Here is a 22,291-nt window from a genome sequence, read left to right as displayed (position 1 = left end):
TCGCCATGGCCGAGGTCCCTTCAAGCGCTGGGGGCACGTCCCTGGAGGGCGAGCGTGGCAAGAGGCCCCCGCCGGAGGGCGAGCCTGCAGCCCCGGCGTCCGGAGTTCTGGGTATGTGTGGGGCGGCTGGACCGGACAGGGTTGAGGTGCCCGGGGTGCGCGCGTCGGCTGGACGGGGAGGATTGGGGTCAGACGTCCCGGGCCTGGTGTCCGACCAAGGGGCGGGCTCCTCCCAGCACTGCGGCTGCGGCCCGGCAGGCGGGGCTGGGACCGTACAGCGGGCGGGGGTCCCGGCTCGGAGACACGGACACGCCCCTCCGAGAGCCCTGTCGTGGGGCTGAGCCCAGCCACCCTGGGGCTGCTGGATCGCGGCGGGACAGGGATGCACTTGAGAGAGCCTCTCGGCGGAGGGTACAGAATCCCACGGACCAGGGTTCGAATCCCAGCGCGGCTGCGTGACCTTGGGCGCGTGACTTAAACGCTCCGGGCCTCAGTGTCCTCACCTGTGAAATGGGGGTAACAATCACACCCGGTTCATGGGGCTGCTGGAAGGACGCGCTGTCATGATGTGGTGAAGCCTCAGGGCTGCTAATGAGCTCCCCATCGATTGTGGGTTTGGAGGCGGAGCTGGGCCTCAAGAATGAGTAAGATTTGTAAGGGAAGACCCAGAGGAAGGGCGTTCCTGGAGGAGGGCCGGGCTGGTGCAAGGACGTGGACGGAGGAACACACGCCAAAACTGGAGGCTGGGGCCTGGGTCCCCGAGTGGCCTGACCCCAGCCTGCCACGCCACCCCCCAGATAAGCTTTTCGGGAAGCGGCTCCTGCAGGCAGGTCGCTACCTGGTGTCCCACAAGGCGTGGATGAAGACGGTGCCCACAGAGAACTGCGACGTGCTGATGACCTTCCCAGGTAACCCCCCCACACACACACACACACCAATGCCCTGAGCTCGACTTTCCAAGGCGGGAATAGGTAGGAGGCCCTCAGCCTCCTCTTAGCAAAAGCCATCGGTCCCTGTGCCCCTTGGCAGACACGACCGATGACCACACGCTGCTATGGCTGCTGAACCACATCCGCGTGGGCATTCCGGAACTCATCGTGCAAGTCCGCCACCACCGCCACACACGTGCCTATGCCTTCTTTGTCACCGCCACGTATGAGAGGCGAGTCCCCTGTCCCTGGCCTCTCGCTGACCCTGCCACCTGGCTCCCTGCTCTTCCAAGCGCCAACCATGCTACCCTGCCCTTGTCCCAAGAGGCCGCAGGTGCATCATCCTTAGCTCCAGGATGGTGAGCCGGGGCCTCCCTCATGTACCACCTCTACTGCCCTCCCTGTAGCCTACTCCGGGGGGCCGACGAGCTGGGTCTGCGCAAGGCCGTGAAGGCTGAGTTCGGCGGGGGCACCCGTGGCTTCTCCTGTGAGGAAGACTTCATCTACGAGAATGTGGAGAGCGAGCTGCGATTCTTCACCTCCCAGGTGAGGCCGGCCCCGGGCCCCCGCTGTGTCCCAGGCCCGTGAGGCCCGCGGGCTGGCGCTCCTCGGGCTCACGCCCTCTCCCCCGCAGGAGCGCCAGAGCATCATCCGCTTCTGGCTGCAGAACCTGCGTGCCAAGCAGGGCGAGGCGCTGCACAACGTGCGCTTCCTGGAGGACCAGCCAATCAGTGAGCAAGGCGGGGCCAACACTCCAATCACAAGCCGGAGAGTTGGGTGGGGCTCTAAGGGGACAGCCTATCGGGCCAGGAGGGTGGGGCCTAGCTCCAACCAGTCAGGGGTTAGTGAAGAGTTGGGTAACCAATGAGCTGAAGGGGCGTGGCCTTAGCAAAGGGGTGGGGCTTGTCCCCCTGTCCCCACAGGCTCTTTTCTGGGTCTGGGATAAGGCGGGGCAGGACCATAGACAGAGCTCCGTGTATTGTGTGGCGCCGCCCAGGGCCTCAGTTTCCTTTCCAGGAAACCAGCCAACCAACTTGTACTACTTCTCAGATGTTTGGGGCCACAAACTGAGGCCAAATAGCTTGATTTAAAATTAGGGTTCCCCATCAGGATGCTACCCTCCCAGTTCTCTTCATCCGTTCACCCAGAATTCCTCCCCTGGGAAGAGCCTATGTGGGTTTAAGAGCAGATGAAAAGCTGTGACTTGGGTTTCAACCAACGGGGCCTGGCCAGTTTGCGTGCACTGTGGAGGGGCAGGGGTCACCTGTGCTCGTCCCCCCACAGTCCCTGAGCTGGCGGCCCGTGGGATCATCCAGCAGGTGTTCCCAGTCCATGAGCAGCGCATCCTAAACCGCCTCATGAAGTCATGGGTGCAAGCTGTGTGTGAAAACCAGCCTCTAGGTGCGGCCTGTGTTGGGGGACAGGTGAGGGGGGGTCCCATGAAGCAGGCAGGACATGACTAAGACCCCCTGTCCCCTAGCAGATGACATCTGCGACTACTTTGGTGTGAAGATTGCCATGTACTTCGCCTGGCTGGGCTTCTACACGTCAGCGATGGTATACCCGGCTGTCTTTGGCTCTGTCCTGTACACATTCACAGAAGCCGATCAGGTAATGAGTGGGGGCTGGGAAGGAGCTGGGGTCCCCAAGGTGCCCTTCTCCCTGGGCTAGCCCAGACAATGGCTCAACTGTCCTCTACCACCCACAGACAAGCCGGGATGTGTCCTGTGTGGTCTTTGCTCTCTTCAATGTGATCTGGTCAACGCTGTTCTTAGAGGAGTGGAAACGGAGGGGGGCAGAGCTGGCCTACAAGTGGGGGACACTAGACACACCCGGGGAAGCCATGGAGGAGCCACGCCCCCAATTCAGGGTCAGTTGGGGGCTGAGTCCAGGGACGAAGAGAATGAGGTTAAAGGAGAGAGAGCACACTGGGTGGGGGGCACTGTAGGAGCAAAGGCAGGAGATGTGAAATAGGGCTGCTACATCGAAGAGGGTGTGCTGAGCTAAGGGACTGGGAAGCGTGCACTAGGGGGGGGCACCAATAGAGCAAAGGTGCAGCAGAGGGAAACTGAGATCTGAGGCTCAGGAAGGGCATGGGAAGCAGAGGTGGCTCCTTGGGTCTCATGCTGGGCCTGGCCCCTGCCCTGCCAGGGGGTGCGACGCATCAGCCCCGTGACACAGGCTGAGGAGTTCTACTACCCGCCCTGGAAGCGGCTGCTCTTCCAGCTGCTCGTGAGCCTCCCCCTGTGCCTGACGTGCCTCGTCTGTGTCTTCCTGCTCATGCTTGGCTGCTTCCAGCTGCAGGTGACCCCATCCCCCGGCCTTGGCCCGACCGGCAACCACCTGCCCAGCTCCACCTCAAGCCAAGCCTGTCATGAGGGTGAGCCATGAACTCCCTGCCCCCACAGGAGCTGGTGCTGAGCGTGAAGGGGCTGCCCCGTCTTGCCCGCTTCCTGCCCAAGGTAGTGCTGGCCCTGCTGGTCAGCGTGAGTGCCGAGGGCTACAAGAAGCTCGCCATCTGGCTCAACGACATGGGTACGCCCTGCCAAGGGAAGTCCCGCTGCCTGCCCTAGGGAGAAAGGTCCCCACTGCCCCAAGGGGTCTCTGCTGCCCTCGGTGGGCCAGGGCTGCTCCCTCACTCAGTCCCTCGGCCCCTAGAGAATTACCGGCTGGAGAGTGCCTATGAGAAACATCTCATCATCAAGGTCGTCCTGGTGAGTGGCTGACAGCAGGCGGGGCCTGTGGGGGGGGACAGCAAGGGCACCCAGGAACAGAATGGGGGCCGCAGGTTGACAGCCCACTTGCCTGCCTCCTGCAGTTCCAGTTCGTCAACTCATACCTGAGTCTCTTCTACATTGGCTTCTACCTCAAAGACATGGATCGCCTGAAAGAGGTGAGATTTCCACCCGAGTGATAGTGTCCTCTGCCCCCATCATGGTCAGCGGGGGTCTGATCTGGCTCAAGGGGTCCATGGGCTCTCCAGCCCCTCCCCCCCCTCCTCCATCCTTCTCTCCTCTCTGTCTGTCCGTCTGTGCATCCTCTGTCTGTCCCCTCCATCTGTCTGTCCACCTGTCCATCGGTCCCTCCACAGCTCCTGCTCGTCCTGTCCCTGTCCCAGAGCCTTGAGCGGCAGCTTCGGGCAGTACTGGTCCCGCTCGCGGCCCTGCGTTTCCGCCTGCTCCTCCTCTCCCTCCAGGGCCTCCTGCTCGTGGCCTGGGCCAAAGTATGGGCAGGTGGCAAGCCCGTGGGGCCTTGCCAGGGTGGGCAGCATGGTTGTGCAGGGGACCAGGCATGCCGAGCTGAGGGGCCATGTTCAGAGGGGATTGGGACTCTCCTGGCCAAACCCAGGCAGTGTAGGGTTCACGTGACCCCGGGCACTGGCTGAGCCTGTGGTAGGGTGGAGATGTGCCATGCCTGCCTGGAAGATCAGCTAGGAGCACTATGGTGTGCTGGGCTGTGGTTTGTGTGGTAGGTGAACGGTGGCTGAGTGCTGGGGCCAGTGTGTCCAGGCACATCCAAAGGGGCGGGATTAGGAATCAGGTTCAGCGTGTATGTCTGGGCACATGCTCCAGGCTCCCTGTTCCGGCAGCCTGTCCCAGTGCCCAGGGCCCTGCCTGCTCCCACGGGGTCTCTCTCCACCCCCTCCCTGCCTCTTTCCACCCCCTCCCTGTCTCCAGATGCTGGCCACATTGCTGATTACCCGCCAGTTCCTGCAGAACATGCGTGAGGTCCTGCAGCCGCATCTGTACCGGGGGCTGGGCCGTGGCGAGCTCAGCCTGCGGGCCTTCGGGGAGCTGGCTCGTGCCCTGCTTGGCCTGCTGAGCCTCCAGCGCCCTGCGCCCCAACGACTTGAACCCCAGGCTGATGAGGGTGTTGGCAGTGGCAGTGGGGGGGGCCGCAGGTGTCTTAGCGGGGGCTGCGGGGCACCTGAGGAGGAGGAGGAGGTGACGGTGGAGCGGCGGCCTGCAGGGGAAGGCGGGGAGGTGGGGGACGGGCCTCGGGGGGGCGAGGACGAGGAGGAGGAGGAGGAGGAGGAGGAGGATGAGGAAGAGGGTGAGGAAGGCAGCCTCCTGGACTGCGGGCTCCGGCTAAAGAAGGTCAGCTTCGCCGAGCGGGGGGCCAGGCGGCATCTGCCCGGCCCAAGCCCAGAGGCCCTCTTGGAGGAGGGGAGCCCCACCATGGTGGAGAAAGGGCTGGAACCAGGCATGTTCACCCTGGCCGAGGAAGACGATGAGGCAGAGGGGGCTCCCGGCAGCCCTGAGCAGGAGCCCCCAGCCATCCTGCTCCGCCGGGCTGGGGGCGAGGGCCGAGACCAGGGGCCTGATGGGGGCCCGGACCCAGAGCCCAGCTCCAGCAACTCAGCCCAGAGGCAGAGGCGGCAAAACCGGTCATCTTGGATTGACCCTCCGGAAGAGGCACACTCGCCCCAGCTCACCCAGGCGGAGGTGGAGAGCTGTATGAAGAAGTACGAGGTGACGAGGGGCGAAGGCAGGACTCTCAGTGGGGGCAGGGTGCAGAGTCCGAGGGTGGAAGCGGTTGGGGGGCTAGCGGGGCCCTTGCTGTGCTCAGGAACCTGCAGGAGGCGGAGGCCCAGCTGGATGGAGGAGGCCTCTAGAGAGGCCCTGGGTCCATGCAGGATAATCTGCGGGAGACAGCTTGATAGAGGAAGGTGGACGGAGGGCAGGAGCATCCTGGTCTGACACCCAGGTGGCCACCTGCCCGCCCGCAGGACACGTTCCAGGACTACCAGGAGATGTTCGTGCAGTTCGGCTACGTTGTGCTGTTCTCATCTGCCTTTCCCTTGGCTGCACTGTGTGCCCTGGTTAACAACCTCATCGAGATCCGCAGCGATGCCTTCAAGCTGTGCACGGGGCTGCAGCGTCCCTTCGGCCAGCGCGTCGAGAGCATTGGCCAGTGGCAGGTGGGGGGAGGCCATGGGCTCTGAGCCAAGGCCCAGAGAGAGCTGGGGTCCAGCGGGAGGGGCTAGGGGCCTGGGGAGGCCGGCAAGACCCTGCCTCAGGCCCCCTGCCACCCTGCAGAAGGTGATGGAAGCCATGGGCGTCCTGGCAATCGTGGTCAACTGCTACCTAATTGGCCAGTGTGGGCAGCTACAGCGCCTCTTCCCTTGGCTGAGCCCAGAGGCAGCCATCGTGTCCGTGGTGGTGCTTGAGGTGGGGCTGGTGGCTGGGCAGGGGGAGCTGGGTGGAGGGAGGGCATCCCCAGAGCCTGCAGCATCCTCTCCTTCCCCCCAGCACTTCGCTCTGCTTCTCAAGTACCTCATCCACGTGGCCATCCCTGACATCCCGGGCTGGGTGGCCGAGGAGATGGCCAAGCTGGAGTACCAGCGCCGGGAGGCCTTCAAGGTACATGGGCCAGGGCTGAGCTCAGTTTACCCACTCAGCAGGGCTTCACTGGTAGCAGACCTCAGATATACACCACCAGTTTCTTAGCATTAGGGCAAACACAGATGGCACAGAGCCTGGTATAATAATCAGTGTTATAACACCAAGGTCAAAGGTTCAGATCCCCAAACCGGCCAGCTGCCAAAAAAAATAATAATCACTGCTCACAATGGGCTGGTTCCTTCTGGAGTACTGGTGGCATCAGCACCTGGCTGGCACTCGAGAACATGGAGGCATCAGCCAGCTGCCCTGACAGCCTCCCCTTCAGGGCCAAGGACGTGGCAGATGCTTCCTAGAAGCCCAGGCTTTTCCATGTTGCTCGGAAAGCTGCAGGCTGGGCCAAGGAGCTCCTGGTGCCTTCCAGTGGAACTTTCCTGGATGATGGAAATGTTCTGTATCTACACTGTCCATGTAATCCCTAGCTGCAGGTGGTGAATGAGCACTTTGAAATAGGGCTGGTTTGACTGAGAAACTTAATTTTTATTTTATTGGATTTTTTTTTTTTTTTGGAGGGGGGAAACTGGCCAGTACAGGGATAGCACCCTAGACCTTGGTGTTGTCAGCACCACGCTCTGATCAACTGAGCTAACCAGCCAGTCCTTGGGTTTTAATTAAGGTAAATTTACACTGGCAAAGCCACGTGTGGGCCGAGCCCATGGCGCACTCGGGAGAGTACGGCGCTGGGAGCGCAGTAGCTCTCCCGCCGCGGGTTCGGATCCTATATAGGGATGACCGGTGCGCTCACAGCGCTCACTGGCTGAGTGCAGTGTGGCAGGTCTCAAAAAGGACAAAAAAAAAAAAGCCATGTGTGGCTACTGGCTGCGGGAGTGGATAGTGTGGACTCTAGTCAGCTCTAGTCATGGCTCCATCTCTTTCTGATTCTCTGCAAATCTGGGCACCAGTTGAGGCCTAGTATTTATTTACATTCTCCCAATTCCTAAGGCATTGATACATGCCGGGGACAGAGTTGGTGGCCAGTGAACGTTTGCTTTTATCTCAGTCCCCAGAGAGCCCCAGTGTGGGTCCGGGGATCTGGTGCCCAATAAGTGTTTGGATCTCTCCCCACTTCCGCAGAGAGCCCTGGCGTGGGCCCACCTCAGCCGGCGCCCACTCATGCACCCCCTCTTCCCAGTCCCGTAACGGCTCGGCTCTGCCCGCAGAGACACGAGCGCCAGGCCCAGCACCACTACCAGCAGCAGCAGCGGCGGCGGCGGGAGGAGGAGGAACGCCAGCGCCACGCAGAGCACCACGCCCGGAAGGAGCGCGACGCCAGCAGCCGGGAGGAGGCTCGGGCCGAGAGCTCCGGGCAGGACCCCGCTGCCTCCGAGAAGGCCTCTGCCAAGGCCAAGGGCAGTGGGACGGGCAGCCACGGGACCGAGCGGCCCAAGCGCCCAGGCTCCCTGCTGGCGCCCAACAACGTCATGAAGCTGAAGCAGATCATCCCACTGCAGAGCAAGTTCTTGTCGTCGGGCACTGCGTCCTCACCGGCTGCCATGGGGACCGGCCCCTCCACCCGGCCACCCCCCGCCCAGTCGCCCACAGGCAGTGACACCCGCCTGCCAGCCTTCCTCAGTTTCAAGTTCCTCAAGTCACCTGAGACCAGGCGGGACCCCGAACGCAGCCACTCGCCGCCCAAGGCCTTCCATGCTGGCAAGCTCTTCCCCTTCGGTGGGGCCCGAGCTGATGCCGGGTCCAACGGGGCAGGAGGGCAGGCCCGAGCAGACGGGACCCCTGGCGGTGGCAGCAGCCGACCCCAGAGGAGTGGGCCAGCGGACGAAGCCTCAGCTGAGGAGCTGGAAGCCCCCCGGCCCGAAGAGGAAGGCTCAGGTCATAAGCTTTAACTCGGGGGTGGGGACGCCCGGCCTGGCTTTGGGGCAGGGGTGGGGTGGCCAGGCCTGGGTAGAGGGGCTGAAGGGGACAGAGGAGGCCCAGTCTCTGGTACCAGTTGGGGACCTAGGTCCATGGGACATAGAGCCTCTCAGTCAAAGCCTACTGAGTCTCTCCAGAACCCTCAAGGGCCTGGAGCCCTGTGCCTGACTCTCCTCACCCCAGGGAGGGACGCCAAAGCCCCCTATCACAGTGCCCCTCCCAGGGTGCCTCCTACCATGCTCTGTTGCCAAGAGAGGTGAGGGAGGCACTTTCACAACTGGCCCACCCTCTCCTGCCCACACCCAGCTCACTCTGGGGGAACTGGACCCCCCCAGGCCTCTATGCAAATCTCCACCCTGCAGCCCAGCTGTCCTGGAAGGACTTCCTTGGAGGTGCGGGCTAGGGCTGCCCACCGGGGAGCTTGGGATGCTCGGCCACAGGCTGCACCCACATTATGTGCTGAGCAGAGGCACAGCCTCACCCCGTGGCCCCTGCCACCTTGCCTGCCCCAACCCCAGCCCTGGGTCCAGCAGCCCAATCCCCAGGGAGCCCAGAAGGTAGCAGCTGCAGCACAAGGTACATAGGTCAAAAGCCAGAGGGTCTTCCTCAGACTGTCCTATACCCCATGACTGGGAGGGGCTGGTGCCCAGAGGCAGGGGATGAACCCAAAGACAGCCAGGGGAGACACCCACCCTGGTCTCTGATCAGAAGCAATAAGGCCTTCCATGTGCCTGGAAGCCCGGGAGGTAGGCGGGCAGGGGCGGCATCCCCCCAGAACGGCCCCTCTCACCTCCGCAGGGACAGCGCTGGCCCCCGTGGGCACCCCTGCCCTCCGCAATCGCAGCAGCCGGAGCCCCGCACCACCACCGCCAAGGCCACTGCCCCGGCCCCCGACGCCACCCGCCGGCTGCTGGCAGTGGGACGGGCCATGGGGCTGCGGGGGCGAGAGCATCGCCCCCCGCCAGACCCCACTCGCTGCTGAGTGCCCTCCTTGTGTCCTCGCCGGGCCCCCGCCTGCCCCTCAGCCCCTGCCAGGGGATACCAGCTTCTACAGCCTCCCACCCCCACCGCTGCTGCCCACCTCAGAGCCTGCCGAGTCCCCGGTGCCTCCACCCAGCCCCAGCCCGCAGGCCGTGTGCTGGCCCAGTGGCCGGCATTAGTGCCGCCTGCCCCGCCTCTGTTCTCTCATATGCAATATCAGTCCTTATGGGGGTGGTCAGCCAGGACGCACGCCTCAGCCCCCCATGGCCCCCAGAGTTGGCCACCCCTTCTAGGGCGGGCCCCCCATCTGCCGTTTTCCTTTTGACCAAGACGGGGGGCACAAAGGAAACCTGAAAAACCAACAGACAACACACAGAAGAGGCGATTATTTATTTGTTTTTAATTTATTTTGTCATATTTTTGTAAAACGGCAGAAATGCAATAAAAAGTATATTTCAACAGTGCCCAAGGTCAGAGCAGTGGAAAGGGGCTTGGCGGGACCCAGGGACTTGGGGTCCAGGGTGGGCGCTCCTGCTACTCCTGGCACAAGCTGGTTTGACCCTTGGGTCCCAAAAACTGGGTCTCAGGGCCACAGATGGAAAACTCCAGGCTGCACTGCCTCTGAGCTGGCCCAGATCTGGGGGCCGACTTTGGCCCAGAGGCCTTGGGAGGAGCCACAGGGCCTCAGTCCCCGGCTTCAGCCACCGAGATGAAGGAGGAAATCTCAAAGTGCTGAGAGGATCCAATAATTTGGGCACTGGGCTTGGGTCCTGAATAGATGTCAGCCTTGAAGGGGGAATGGGGGATGACACAGTCCTCCAAGCTGTGCCCAGGGGGTAGGGTGGGGGTGGGAAAGGTGGCATCTTCTGACCTTCTGGTGCACCCGCCTCCCAGCATGCCATCTGGGGAGGCAGAGACAGCGGAAAGAACCTGGGACATGAAAATGGGAAGGCACCTGGTGCCTGAGCAACGCCCCCCGCCTTGCAGTCCCAAAGTCAAGATATTGAGAGGATGGTGTTTTTGGGATGGCTTCAGGGAGCAGCCAGGATGTCCCACTGTGGTACAGATGTCAGACCCAAGCCACTGGGACTCTTCACTGTGATTCGGGGATGGGAATGTGACCAGACTGTCCACATCTAATGGCTATGGGCTCAGAGCCCGACGTGGCCTCACCCCAGGGCTGGGCCAGAGGGACAGGCTGAGAGAGCACGTGAGAAGGAGCGCTGGGGCCGTGGAGGAGTGCAAAGGCAGAGAGGTGTGGGAAGGCAGAGTCTGCGGTGAGGGGAAAGCGGAGTCAGAGAGACCCCAAAGGCGAGGCTGGCTCGGGGGCCTGGGCTCCCCCACAAGGGCAGTGGGAGCCATGGAGAGTATGTGCGCAGAGACAGGACACAACAGGCCCATGAGTTCTGGGGAAGACCACAAGGGGTCCTAGGACCTCCCCCGCCCAGAGGGCCGAGGCAGAAGACAGAAGAAGCACCTGCCTGGCGGTCATGGCTGAGCCACGGGTAGACAGCAGCAGCAGGAGACAGGACCCAGCCCCTCAAAGGGGGAAACCAGGGCCAGAGAGGCCCGGGCAAAGCGAAGGGAAGGGCAGGGTGCCACCTGCTCCCCCTCTGCTCTCTGGCCTTTGAAGCAGAAATCCCACCACCTCAGTCACTAACAAACAGATGACATGAGCCTACCAGGGTCAGACTAAGCCCTAGAGCTGGGGGTTTCCACCTAGTCTCTGAGCCTCCAGGGAGCTCAGCCTGCCCCAGCATGACCACGGTCAAGCTGGCCTTTCCTGGGCACCTGCCCTGAGACTGCAGGGACCCTACAATATTGTGCCCATGGTGTGCATGCCATCAGGAGATAGGAGGCACAGTCCCTTGGCCCCAGGGCACAGCTGGGTGGCCACACTGGGCTGGGGCTGGCTCAGCCGCACCTGTGCACAACAGGAGCTGGCCTGGAACTGTCCACCCCCAGGAGAGCTGGGCAGCCCAGGCTGGCAAGGTCTGGCTCAAGCAGGGCCCTCCACAGTGATCATCTGGGGTGGGCAACCCCTCCCCAGCCTGTTGTCTCCTCTAGCTCTTTGGCCCAATCCCTTACCAGCCCCAATGCCTGTAATACTCAGCTCTCAAAACTGCGGCCCCCATTCAGGACGGATGGCGGGGAGAAGCAGTGCTCTCCTTGCCCCACGAGCCTTCTGCCCAGCACCCGTAAGCCCCTATGTCCTGGAGCTCAGCCCCAACCCAGCCCAGCTGACAGAGGAGGAGCCCCTGTGAGCGGCCAAGGGATGAGCCACCCAACAGGCGCCAGCACTCAGTACACTTCCTCTGACCCAGGGACACTTGAGGCCAGACCACCTGGGCTGGCTACATCTGCCAAATGCAACCTCTGGAGGCCCTGAGACAGACCTCCAGGTGAGACCAGGCCAGCTCCACAGTGGCTGGGGGGTGAATATTCCGGGCACGGGGCCAACTCCAGCTCCATCCTCAGTGCCACAGACCGTCTCTCCAAGATGACATGGTCTTCAGGGACACCTTGACAGGTGAGGCAGAGGGGCTGGTCCAGGCAGGTCTTGGCCTTCAGTGTGGTGGCCACAGCAGGCCCGTGAGAGAATCCAGCTGGTCCCTGGGGCCCCAGCATGTGGGGCCCCTTCTCACTCCTCTTGGTGACGACGGGATGACTCTCAGGGCTCCATCCTCTGGGGCCGAGGCATGCGGAGCGAAGACACGAGGTCGAGTAGGAAAGACCTTTTATTGGGGTGGACATGGAGCACGCACTAGTTCACGATGAAATGACTTAAGAGAAAGATCCGGAAGGCCGCATCCCCGCGTGCGCTCTGAGTGAAGTCTGGGCATGGAATAGTTCCCAGTGGAACTCAAGACAAGGCTGAGTCTCAAACACTTGGGCAGATGGGTGGGAGTGGGTAGCTGCTCAGCCTTCCAGGCAGGCAGGTGAGCCAGGCCACCCTGGGCCCAGCCCCACCCCCACTGCCTGGCTGCAGCAGAGCCCCCGGCTCAGACCCTCACAGATACACTCTGGTCCTCTGGAGGAGAACTGGGGGGGCACAAGGGGGAAACTGGACAGGGGAGGAGGAGGGCCAATGCTATTTTAAAAAGCATCTACCAACATCACACTACTGGGCCTGATGTCCCCTTTAACCAACACTCGATACATGTTACAGCATAAATAAAAACTCCAGGAAAATAAATACATCAGCTCCTATGAGGTTGGGAGTGGTGCGGACGGCAGGGTGAGGGCAGGTGGGCAGGGGCGCTTACACACGGCGGGCAGGCGATCGAGGAGCAGACAAGACAGGAGGCGCCTGTGGGGGAGCGTGAGTCTTAAGTGTCCTCGTGCATGTCTGGGCTGTCGGTCCGTGCCACCTTGCGGGGGGGTGCCGAGCCCTCGCCTTCCAGCTCCACTTGCTCCTGGTCTCTCTTCTTGGCGGCATTCTGGGGGACGAGGGGATGGACAGGCTGAGTCTTCCCTTGGGTGAGCTTCAAGTCCTAACACCAGCCCAGGCCACTGCGGTGGCACAGAGCTGGGCCTGGAACAGGGCAGTGTGACTCAGGGTGCCTGGCTGGGCAGCCCCTCCCACCACCAGGACCTGCCCTAGTGAGCCCTGCTCAGAGTGTCCCCTGGGACCCATGGCCAGTGATGGGCAGGCGTTTCTGGGCACCTCCAGGAGTCACCACCCATCGCTCACAATGACCCACACATGGGCCATTTCTCAAATACTCAAGAGGAGTGACCCACCTAGCCAGAGGGCAAAGGTTTGGGAAAATCTCCTTTCCCAGCTAGTGGGAATCAAGGTCTGTGGGGCTGGGCTGGGGAACGGGGGGGTGTGGAGGAGCCGGAATTTTTTGAGCATTTACTTTGTCATGGGGTCCCCTTCCAGCTCCACCCAGAGCAGGTTACTGTCTGATGATCAGTGTCAGGTGAAAAAACATACTGACCACATCGCAGAACCATGTGAAGATTTAAAAAAAAAAGAAAGCCCCATGTGTCAGGATGCAGGCCTCTGGAAAGGGGTCGGGGGAGCTGACTCTTCACCAGTTTCATGCTCTCACACTGACCAGATTTTAAACCATGTGTACATTTCACCATTTAAAAAGGATTCTAGGGGGCCGAGCCCGTGGCGCACTCGGGTGAGTGCAGCGCTGGGAGCACAGCGACACTCCCGCCGCGGGTTCGGATCCTATATAGGACTGGCCGGTGCACTTGCTGGCTGAGCGCGGTGTGGGTGACACCATACCAAGGGTTGCGATCCCCTTACCGTTCACGAAAAAGACAAAAATAAAAATAAATAAATAAAATAAATAAATAAATAAAAAGGATTCTAAATCATAACAACAAAGTCTACCTAATGTCAGGGTGGTGAGAAGCTGGGTCTCAGTCTCCTGAGCCCCAGAGCCCTGTGGCCTCTGCACAGCTATTCCATCCACTGGAATGCTCTTCCCTCCCCTGATCACCCGGCGAACTCTTACTCAACCCTCAATGCCCCATTCAAACACCCCATCATCTCCGAGCCGCCCACGTCCTTCCCCTGTTTACAGCCCCGTCAGGCACCATGCCTCTCCCCACCCCCAATCCTTTACCTTTTTGTCCCATTGCTGATGTAGATAGCGTAGGAGGATGTTTGTCTTTTCTGTCACGATGACTGAGAAGGAAAGACAGAAAGTCACAGAAGAGGCAGCAAGGAAGCCGGCTGCAGATGGCCTGGCCTCCTGGACAGGCACTGCTCACCCCCCACCCTCCTGGCCTATCCTGGCCCTCAGTGGTCTTTCTGGGACTCGAAGTCAGCACTGCCAACTTGGGAGGAGATTTCTGAAAGCCCAGTGTTTCGCCTTTGCCCGAGCCAGCTGCTCCATCATGTCCCTGCTTCCTGCATGCAGGATTCCATCCTTGGGCAGTAGACAAGCCCCGCACCTGGGCTTACACGTATGCATTTCCCGATGGACTGGAAGCGCAGATCTACACAGCTACACCCAGTGGCCACAAAACCCACCCAGAATGTCTGCATGGATGGATTCTTTTTTTTTTTAACAGTTAAAACACCATGACTATGTCCTCTGGCTCTGCGTGTCCCTCCTCCTGGATCCCCTTCCCCATCCCAGAGCCCCCAGAGCTCCCACTGCCCTCTGCTGCCTCTCTGCCCAACAGTACTTGTCTTGGGGTCTGAGTTCTCAGCTGAACTCACCCCAGGGGAGAGGGCAGGGCCATTGAGCAGCAAGCAAGTGCTGACTCAGGTCAACTCAGGCTCCTGGGAGCAGGATGTGGTAGCCACGTGTGGAAATCAAGAGGGGCCCAGAGAAGGCCAGGCTTCCCAGTGCTCCCAAGGCAAGGAGCAGACAGACATCCACAAGTGCATCTCAGCCCAGAGCCCTCAAGATCACCCCCTGTACCTCCCTCAAGACCCTTCCCCACCCAACCCTGGACTCGGCAGCCAGAGTGTGAACCCAAGCAGAGTATGGCCTGGGCAGGGCTGGAAATAGTCTCTGCACACCACATGGTGGCCTCTGGACCCCACCACTCTGCAGCCAGCATGGGACAGACTAACAGAGGCCACTTACTCTGTTCAGACGGGTACTCCCGTGTGGGCAGGTAGACTGAGGGACGTCGGTTCTGCGGGAGGGTCGGGAAGGGGTGGGTTAGGAGAGCAGGCGGGCCTAGGGTCCCTTCACCCCTTAACTCAGCTCCCGCCCTTCAATACAGATCAGAAGACATGAGAGGATATGCGGTGGGGCTGGGCTGGAAGATCAGCCTCTGTATCTGCCAAGACCCTGATTGGGGGACACAAGCCACACCCTGGTACCCCCCACAGCTCCCTGATCACTCCCAGCACCGCCCTGCCCCACCTGAACACACACTCACCGAGGCTTTGCACACAGAGTCAGCATGAAATCGACTAAAATTGCTTTTGTTGTAGACAGGCAATCCTTTCAAAAAATCTGCCTAGAAGACACGGACAACAGTATGTGAGAAACCAGACAATGCACCAGGTCATCCCTCCAGTACCCGTGGGAGGTGTGCTTCTGGGTGATTTCCTTCTTTCTACTTTTGTTGTCCGACTTTTCCAGAACGCACCCTCGAGCTGCCTACCTACTACGTGCACAGTCATGACCAGAAAAAAGTAACCAATCCTAGGGCAAATGCACATTCTCCAGGGGTTCCTCAGGACAGCCCCATAACCACATGAGTGGTGGGGAAACTGAGGCTCCAAGAGAAAGGGCTACTTGTTACAAGTCACACTGCAGCAAGTGAGCAGCAGGACAGAGTCGGACCCTGGTCCTCCTGATACCCACAGTGAGGGGCAGTTGCTGCCCCACTGTGCACAGCTGTGCTTGGAAAAATATTATATTCTTGGCCTCATTTCCATTGAAACCACCTTTGACCAAGACCAGGGACAGAGACAGACTCATCTATCCTGAGAAACCACACCGGCCAGAATGACAATAAGCAGGGTGGGGGAGCAGAGGCCTGGTCCACCTGGCCTTAGCTACCCAGAACCAGGAGCCCAGGATTCACTGAGCTTCCGACATCCAAGAAAATCCAGAAATCTAAGTTTGAATCTCCAGGTTTCTAAAGCTGGCTCGGCTTTTTAGAAGATACTGTGCATACAGATCTGTGACTGGTCAGCTCGGGTGCTGCTTCTGGGGTCCATGCTCCCAGAAGTCGGCCAGAAGGCCCAAGCCTGTCCTGTAAGGGGAGGACGTCTTGTCCGTGGCCACCAGAGTTTTCAGGCCCACGTGGCTCCAGAGAGCCAGCAACAGTATCCATTGGCTTTTCGAAAGTCCTTTTTCAACTGACACTGCTGGTCAGGCCTGGTGTGGGACAGCCAGCAAGGGGTGGGTCCAGTGTGGGGTTCCCCACATGTCCCACTGTAGGCCAGGGGCTTCAGGAGCCTGACCTCACTATGTACGGCCTCGGGACCCAACCAGGCAGGAGGCAGTATCTCCCTATCACAAAGACAAGGAGATGGAGGCAGAGAGGTCACAGGTGACTCATCTGAGGTCACCCAGTCACATGAAGAAAATGAGAAAGCCAATTTGAACCCCGGTTTGCCCAACCTCAGAGGTGACATCCCTAAAAACCAAGGTGTCACGGTCCTTGCAGGCCACTGCACTGGAAGGAGGGCTGGTACCCTCAGGTGGTCCAACCACACACTGAGGTCCAGGAGAGGTGCCTTGTTCAGATGATTTCCCACCACCCTCTGGGGCAGGCGAAAGCAGTAGTGCCCTGCTCTGTGAGGTCAGCCGCTCCTCTGCTGGGCCCCAGCGGTCAACAGGCTAGCCCAGGAAGCTGGAATGTGGCTGGGCAGGCCTTAATTTGGGTGACCTACTGCCATAGGGCCAGCTTAGTCTCTCAAACCTGCCTGTCCCATCCCAGGACTCCAGCCCCAGCCTGGCCTTGGACTACGGGGCCGGCTTCACCCATTCAGAAAGATCCCTCCAGCCCCTGCCACGTGGCAGGCCCCGGGCACTGGAGTGAGCCACAACAGACCTGCTACTAGCCTTGGGGAGCGCCCAGTGTGTGGGGGGCACAGGTGTGGCTCAAAGAGGTGCTCAGTGAATGGGAAGTAGCTTCGAGGACAGGGTGCCCCAAGAACACCGTGTGAGGCCCAGCAGAGATGTGGCCAGTCCAGGGGGTCAGGGAGGGCTTCCCAGAGGCAGTAATGAAGGTGGTGTGACCTGAAAGGTGAGGAGGGGTCCCTGTCCCCACTCTGCTCAAACCCTTCCATAGCCCTGGCCCGGCTTGGCCCTGCTGGTCTCCTGTCACACACACTCTCTTCCACCCCCCAGGCATGCCCAGCCTTTCTCCATGTGGGAGTCACCCACCAACCTCCCCACCAGCCCGAACCCCCTTCCCCACCCCTTCGGGGATATCATCTGTCTACATACCCACCCTCCTTGCTGGACTGGCATCTCCCTGAGGGCAGAAGGCAGGGCAGGGCTCAAATGGAGCCTGGCCTGGCGGCCGATCAGTGAGCAATGCAGAGCCCCAGACTTCCTGAGCTCAATCCTGGCTTAGTCCTTCCCTGGCTGTGTGACCTGGGGCGAGTGACCTCCCAGCCTCGGCCACCTCCCCTGTGAAACAGGGTATTACGGCGGGACCACTGCCCGGTGTTCAGTGTCAACATGACAACACAGAGAAAGAGATGGGCACAGCGCTCCCTAGAGGGCATCAATGTGTTTGTCCTGAATAAATGAATGAACACGGGGTGTGGGTGCTACTTCCTAGGAGCTAAGCTGGAAAACAAGGCCTCCAGACGCCGTGGAGAAATCCTCACCTCAGCCAGACAAATCCCAGCCACACCTGGGCCCTGACGCCATCCACCGCCTCAGCAAACGCTCGCTGAACGCCTGTGTGCCGGTCCCCATGAGGGGAGCTCACCAGTGACCCAACAAAGTGAGATGAGGATGAGGGGTGCTCACGGGAGGAAGAGCACTCTAGGTGGAAGTAAGAGCAGGAGCAAAGGCCCTGGGGTGGCGGGAACGCGGAGTGTGCAGAAGCAAGAACAAGCCAGTGTAGCTGGAGCGCGCAGGGAGAGGGGGAGAGCTGAGGAGAGTGGAGCGAGGTTACAGAGGCAGGCAGGGACCTTGGGGACTGAGGGTGAGCTGGGGTTTCATTGGGGTTACAACAGGAAGCCCCTGGCGTGTTTTGTACGCTAGGAGGCAGTGCAATCTGATTTACATCTTCCAAACCTCCTTCTGGTGCCGAGTGAATGAGGGAGTGAGGGAGGGTGAGGGGGGAATCGGCAGTGGGGGGAGTCGAGGCAGGAAGTGGCAGTGCCTGGACCCAGGTGGGGAGCTGTGGATGAACTTGGGATGCATTCTGGAGGCAGAACCAACAGAACCCTCTTACGACTGCGTGTGGGGTGAGGCTACAAACAAAGGACAGCACCCAGGTCTGGAGACCCACACACTGGGACCCATCGCCTCTCCGACAGGGAGATGTCCCTCGCCCCCTCCTCACTGCATCCCAAGGATAGAGGGCTGTGGGCTGGGACTCCGAATGGCGAACAATGGGGCCTTATCCCGACCAGTCCTCCCAGCACCCCCGCCACCTGTGAGGATGCCAAACAGCGGGGCACGAGGAGTTCAGCCCCACTCTGAGGGTCACCGTCCCACGTTCCAGGTGAGAAATGGGGTCCCCAGGAGCTGCCAGACCCAAATCCCAGGAGGGGTGAGCGGCCCGGACGGAATTTTAATCCCCAACTCGTTGTTGGGAGGTCGTCTCCACTTCAAGATGAAGGGACAGCCAGGGCAGGATGTCACCGGCCCCGAGCCACCCAGCCGAAAACTGTCACAACCCCAGGAGGTCCGGACATCGCCAGTCACTTAGCAGAGACAGACCGGCGGATCAGAAGGATGAAGTCGCTCACTCTTAAGGACAAGTGAGGGCCCAGAACGCCGGGGGAGGGCTCAGGGCCCCGAGGGACGGGGCAGTCGGCGATGTCGCACTTCCTCTGGCGACAAAGTCCCGCAGATCGCGGCGTCGAACCCCCTCCCCGCGCCCCGGCGGCCTCCGGCACTGGAGAGGCGCAGGCCGGGCGCACGGAGGACGAGGCCAGAGCCGGGAGTCTCAGGGGACCCCATCCCCACCCCAGGCGACTTCCGGGAAGAGCCGCGACCCGGAAATGAATGAGTTGTCAGGGCCGGGGAACCCAGACGGGGTCATGAGTTGGGGAAGGAGCTGGGGCGGGGTCAGCGGGAAGCTCAAGGCAGGGTCTGGGGTCGAAGGTCACAAGCTGCGGGAGGGGCGGGGCCCCGTCTGCGGGGCCGAACAGAGCGAGCGTCGAGGGACACTCTAGGTGGGTGGGCCCCCGGCGCCATTTTGTTGAGCGGAAGGGGAGGATGGGCCCGGCGGCCTCCCTCACCATCTTCTGTATCCTCCGTCGTCGCCTCAGCCTCCCACGCCGCCGCCGCCGCCGCTACAGCCGCCTTCTGAGCCGCCGCCGCCGCACAGTAACTTCCAGCCACGGCACAGCTCACACCGATGGTGCCACCGCCCCCCGTCATTGGTCTGCGTCTTAGCCCCGCCCCCATTTATACAGCCTTTGCGCGCTCCCATTGGCCAGGCTCGGGTAAATCATGCACCCATTGGTTGCCACGCCTCCTCTCTTCGTGGTCAAGTTTAATTGAGAGAACGAAACCCCTCCCGTGACTTGGAAACGATGGGAAGTGAGACCCGGAAGTGGGCGGAAGCCGCGCCCGCGGAGCCTCTTGGGAGTTGTAGTTTACAACTCCAGTCACTCGCCCCAGTCTTCTCTTCCCAGCGTTTACCGAGCTTTTTCGAATGGTCTTTCATGAGCTGTTCATAGCAGCTTCGGAAGACGGATCCCGTATCACTTCTAGCCTCTTACCTGAGGTCCCAGCTTTGGGTTTTGGCATATCTAGACCAATTCCGCGCTAGTCGCTTGAATTCTCTTTGAACTGACAACTCACTCTTCCTCAAACACCTTCCGTGGCTCCCTAGTGCCCCAAGGATCCAGTCCTACCTCCTCGGCCCCAAACTCCGAGCCCCTCCGTCCTCCCTCACTCATTCTGTGTTCTGACTCCTACCCAATTCCTCCTCCCTCTGGGCCCTCCCAGACCCTGCCACTTCTTTCAGAAGGCCTTCCATGACTGCATTCCTCTCAAAGCCTCTTTTGGGCTCCTACAGCCCTCATAATCCTCCTCCCAGCCCTGAAGCCCCTTAAGGACAAGGACTGGGCACCCAGTACGTAGTGAGTACTCAATAGATTGCTAAGTTGAAGCTACTAAGTATTATCACTCAAACAACAACAGAGCAAAGGAGAAACGAGCACCTCATTTTATAGGAGCCAAATGAGCCCAAGAGGGTTTGCCCAAGGTCACACAGCCCATCCCTAAGGGGCAGGTGGAGGATTCGAAACCCCCCATCTTCCCACCAGCCTCCCCAGACCTGCAAAAGTTATAACACATATAAGACAAGTGGAAATTTGAACATATATTAGACATTTAATGATATTTCAGTATTATGGATAATTCTTTTCAGTGTGATAAATTTTGTGATTATGTTCTAAAGAACCCTAATTTTGGAGAGGTACATCCTGAATTATTTACAGAAGGAATAACCCGACGTCTGAGATCTGCTTCAAAATAACACAGAAGGGGACGGGACGGGTTATGGGTAGTCAGTGGGCAGAGCTGGTTCTGGGTACACGGGGGCTGGCTGTGCTATTTATTCTGTGGACTGTTGCGTATGTCCGAAATTCTTCCTAATTCGAAAGCATAAAAAGGGTCTTGGTAAGGTCTGACTTCTACTCCCCCTTCGAGTCCCATCCAAACCTCCCCTGGGCCAACCCCACAATTTGGGGAGGGCCCAGATCCGAGGGTGGGCAGGGGAACACCAGGCACAGAGGGTGTGGCTGAAATTCAGGTTGCTTGTGTGCACAGGGTTTTGCATGCCTGCTGCACAGCTGGGTATTTTCCCTGGGGCAATAGGGAGCCAAAGAGGGTGTGTGAGCAGCTCCCCGCAAAAACAGATCCCAGCGAGGTCCGAGGCGAGGGAAATGCTTTCAAGGGGGTCCCGCCGGCAGCGTCGCGCTCCTCAGTGGCTCAGCGACTTGCGACCCTTGAGCATGCGACGAAGGACGACCTGGACGCCGGCCGGCGTGCCCAGGCGCCGGAGCCAGCCGTGCTTGCGCTTTCGCTTGATGTTGCTGGGCTGATACTCGTTCCCGCGCGCCTTGCCACGGGCCTGCTGTGGGGCGGGGAGACCCCAGGTGTCCGGGAGCCCCAGCCGGGCCCGGGGCTGGAGCCACCTGCGGGAAGGCAGAGAGACGGGGCGCGAAAGGTCATGCGGGAGCTGTGTTACCTCGGCGCGGAGCTCGACCCCTCTGATCCGTACGGGGATGAGCTTGCAAAGGCACTGTCAGGTCACATGGGTGCTAAACAGCTGACGCCAGCCCCCGACACCGTCCTTATGAACCCAGACTTGGTGAAGGGTCCCCCCGAGGACTCACCTGCCACCCAGCAGCGCCGCCGACCTACAGGCGGGGCTCCACAGGCATCCGACCAAGAAAGCCATGTCCTGCCGCGGGTCACGAGTCCCCGCCGCCAGCGATTCCGGAGCCCACAGGCTCCGCAGGCTTCTGGGAATTGTAGTTCCTTCTACAGCGGAGTCGCCAGGGTTCCCTAAATGAGCTCGAAGCCTGAGCACGCGGGGGAGTGTAGTTCTTCCTGGGCACCAGCAGGTGGCAGGCAAACAGCGCCACCAAGCGCGTGCGCACAAGATACCAAGTCTCGGAGTCAGCCAGGCGTTGTAGTTCCTCCCGTCGACCGGCAGAGGGTAACCCCGGGTGTCCCTGGCGCAGCTGGTGGCAGCCTCCGGAAGCGGCTGGTTGGTCTGTCTTCCCACCCCCAGCTGGAGCCCGGCAGATGGCACACAGCTGGCCGGCAGCTTTTCTCTGGCTTAGCCAAGTCTCCTCCCCTTGGCAGAGAGCCCAGAAGGCCTGAGTTCGATCTAGGTGGATGTCCTTGGGGTGGTCCCTGCTCCTCTCCTGGCTTCCGTCTCCTTAGTCTGTAAAATTCATGGGTTGCAAGGTTGCCCTAGAATTTTTCTTTCTTTTTTGGGGGGAGGGGGGGGCGGGTGGCTGGGCTGGTACGGGGATCCAAACCCTTGACCTTGGTGTTACAAGGCTATGCTCTAACCAATGAGCTAACCACCCAGCCCGGAGGAAAGTTTCTGACACTCAGATCAGAACCTCTCCCCTGCTCACACACCCTCCTTGGCTCCCTATTGCCCCAAGGAAAATATCCAGCTGTGCAGCAGGTGTGCAAAACCCTGTGCACAAAAGCAACATGAATTTCAGCCACACCCACCTCTCTGCCTGGTGTTCCCCTACCCAGCCTTTAAGTCCCTTCCTCTGGCCCACCCCTGACCCAATGTAGCTCCACCTCGACTCTCCTCTGAAGCTCAGGGGCCCGTCAAGGGCCAGGCCTGGGGCTGAGTACCTGCAAATGCACCAGCATATACCAGCTTGGAGTGGGCCCAGAGTGGGCAGTGGAGAATGTTTGCTGAATGAATAAACTGAGTTTGTTCTCCTGGGAGCACCGTGAGTGGGCAAGAGTGGGTGGCTGGACCTAATGCAGCTCT

General features: G+C 60.4%; 3 protein-coding genes across 4 annotated transcripts; 1 reads left to right on the top strand and 2 right to left on the bottom strand.

The window, feature by feature from the left end:
* The first annotated feature begins 2 nt into the window (after positions 1-2).
* Positions 3-11,836, top strand: ANO8 (anoctamin 8). The gene is made up of 18 exons (XM_008580557.1): positions 3-111; positions 798-908; positions 1,030-1,162; positions 1,337-1,475; positions 1,564-1,660; positions 2,214-2,330; positions 2,413-2,540; positions 2,638-2,799; positions 3,081-3,233; positions 3,338-3,464; positions 3,588-3,643; positions 3,748-3,822; positions 4,607-5,401; positions 5,659-5,850; positions 5,969-6,100; positions 6,182-6,292; positions 7,492-8,158; positions 8,999-11,836. Exons 1-18 carry the CDS (start codon positions 6-8, stop codon positions 9,358-9,360), a joined length of 3,663 nt encoding a protein of 1,220 aa, XP_008578779.1. The 5' UTR covers positions 3-5; the 3' UTR covers positions 9,361-11,836.
* Positions 11,837-11,901: 65 nt separating this feature from the next.
* DDA1 (DET1 and DDB1 associated 1) lies at positions 11,902-19,184 on the bottom strand. Of its 2 annotated transcripts, none has more exons than XM_008580556.1 (5): positions 19,050-19,184; positions 15,044-15,124; positions 14,743-14,794; positions 13,768-13,829; positions 11,902-12,621 (listed from the first exon to the last, which is right to left on the bottom strand). In XM_008580556.1, exons 1-5 carry the CDS (start codon positions 19,050-19,052, stop codon positions 12,511-12,513), a joined length of 309 nt encoding a protein of 102 aa, XP_008578778.1. In that variant the 5' UTR covers positions 19,053-19,184; the 3' UTR covers positions 11,902-12,510. The 2 variants fall into 2 exon arrangements, with proteins under 2 accessions (XP_008578778.1, XP_008578777.1); XM_008580555.1 differs by lacking the exon at positions 19,050-19,184 and adding an exon at positions 17,071-17,105 and having other exon boundaries at positions 12,420-12,621.
* Positions 19,185-20,125: 941 nt separating this feature from the next.
* MRPL34 (mitochondrial ribosomal protein L34) lies at positions 20,126-21,318 on the bottom strand. The gene is made up of 2 exons (XM_008580554.1): positions 21,159-21,318; positions 20,126-20,957 (listed from the first exon to the last, which is right to left on the bottom strand). The coding sequence occupies exons 1-2, from the start codon at positions 21,221-21,223 to the stop codon at positions 20,744-20,746; spliced, it is 279 nt and encodes a 92-aa protein (XP_008578776.1). The 5' UTR covers positions 21,224-21,318; the 3' UTR covers positions 20,126-20,743.
* Between the last annotated feature and the right edge of the window lie 973 nt (positions 21,319-22,291).

This window comes from Galeopterus variegatus, unplaced genomic scaffold (assembly GCF_000696425.1).
Source record: "Galeopterus variegatus unplaced genomic scaffold, G_variegatus-3.0.2 Scaffold2126, whole genome shotgun sequence".
Taxonomy (NCBI): domain Eukaryota; kingdom Metazoa; phylum Chordata; class Mammalia; order Dermoptera; family Cynocephalidae; genus Galeopterus; species Galeopterus variegatus.
Note: the sequence above shows the minus strand (reverse complement) of the source record. Positions and strands in the feature narration are given on the sequence as shown.

What these genes read in the sequence shown, in the direction of transcription:
- DDA1 (XM_008580555.1), bottom strand. Translation starts at nt 17,094, where the DNA reads ATGCCAGTCCAGCAAGGAGGGTGG. An exon ending in CAGTCCAGCAAGGAGGGTGG is followed by an intron (nt 15,125 to 17,070) that starts GTATGTAGACAG and finishes CGTGTCTTCTAG; the next exon opens with GCAGATTTTTTGAAAGGATT. An exon ending in ATCAGCAATGGGACAAAAAG is followed by an intron (nt 12,622 to 13,767) that starts GTAAAGGATTGG and finishes CTCGTCCCCCAG; the next exon opens with AATGCCGCCAAGAAGAGAGA.
- MRPL34 (XM_008580554.1), bottom strand. Translation starts at nt 21,223, where the DNA reads ATGGCTTTCTTGGTCGGATGCCTGTGGAGCCCCGCCTGTAGGTCGGCG. An exon ending in GCGGCGCTGCTGGGTGGCAG is followed by an intron (nt 20,958 to 21,158) that starts GTGAGTCCTCGG and finishes GCCTTCCCGCAG; the next exon opens with GTGGCTCCAGCCCCGGGCCC.
- ANO8 (XM_008580557.1), top strand. Translation starts at nt 6, where the DNA reads ATGGCCGAGGTCCCTTCAAGCGCTGGGGGCACGTCCCTGGAGGGCGAG. An exon ending in TTGGCTGCTTCCAGCTGCAG is followed by an intron (nt 3,234 to 3,337) that starts GTGACCCCATCC and finishes CTGCCCCCACAG; the next exon opens with GAGCTGGTGCTGAGCGTGAA. An exon ending in TCATCATCAAGGTCGTCCTG is followed by an intron (nt 3,644 to 3,747) that starts GTGAGTGGCTGA and finishes TGCCTCCTGCAG; the next exon opens with TTCCAGTTCGTCAACTCATA.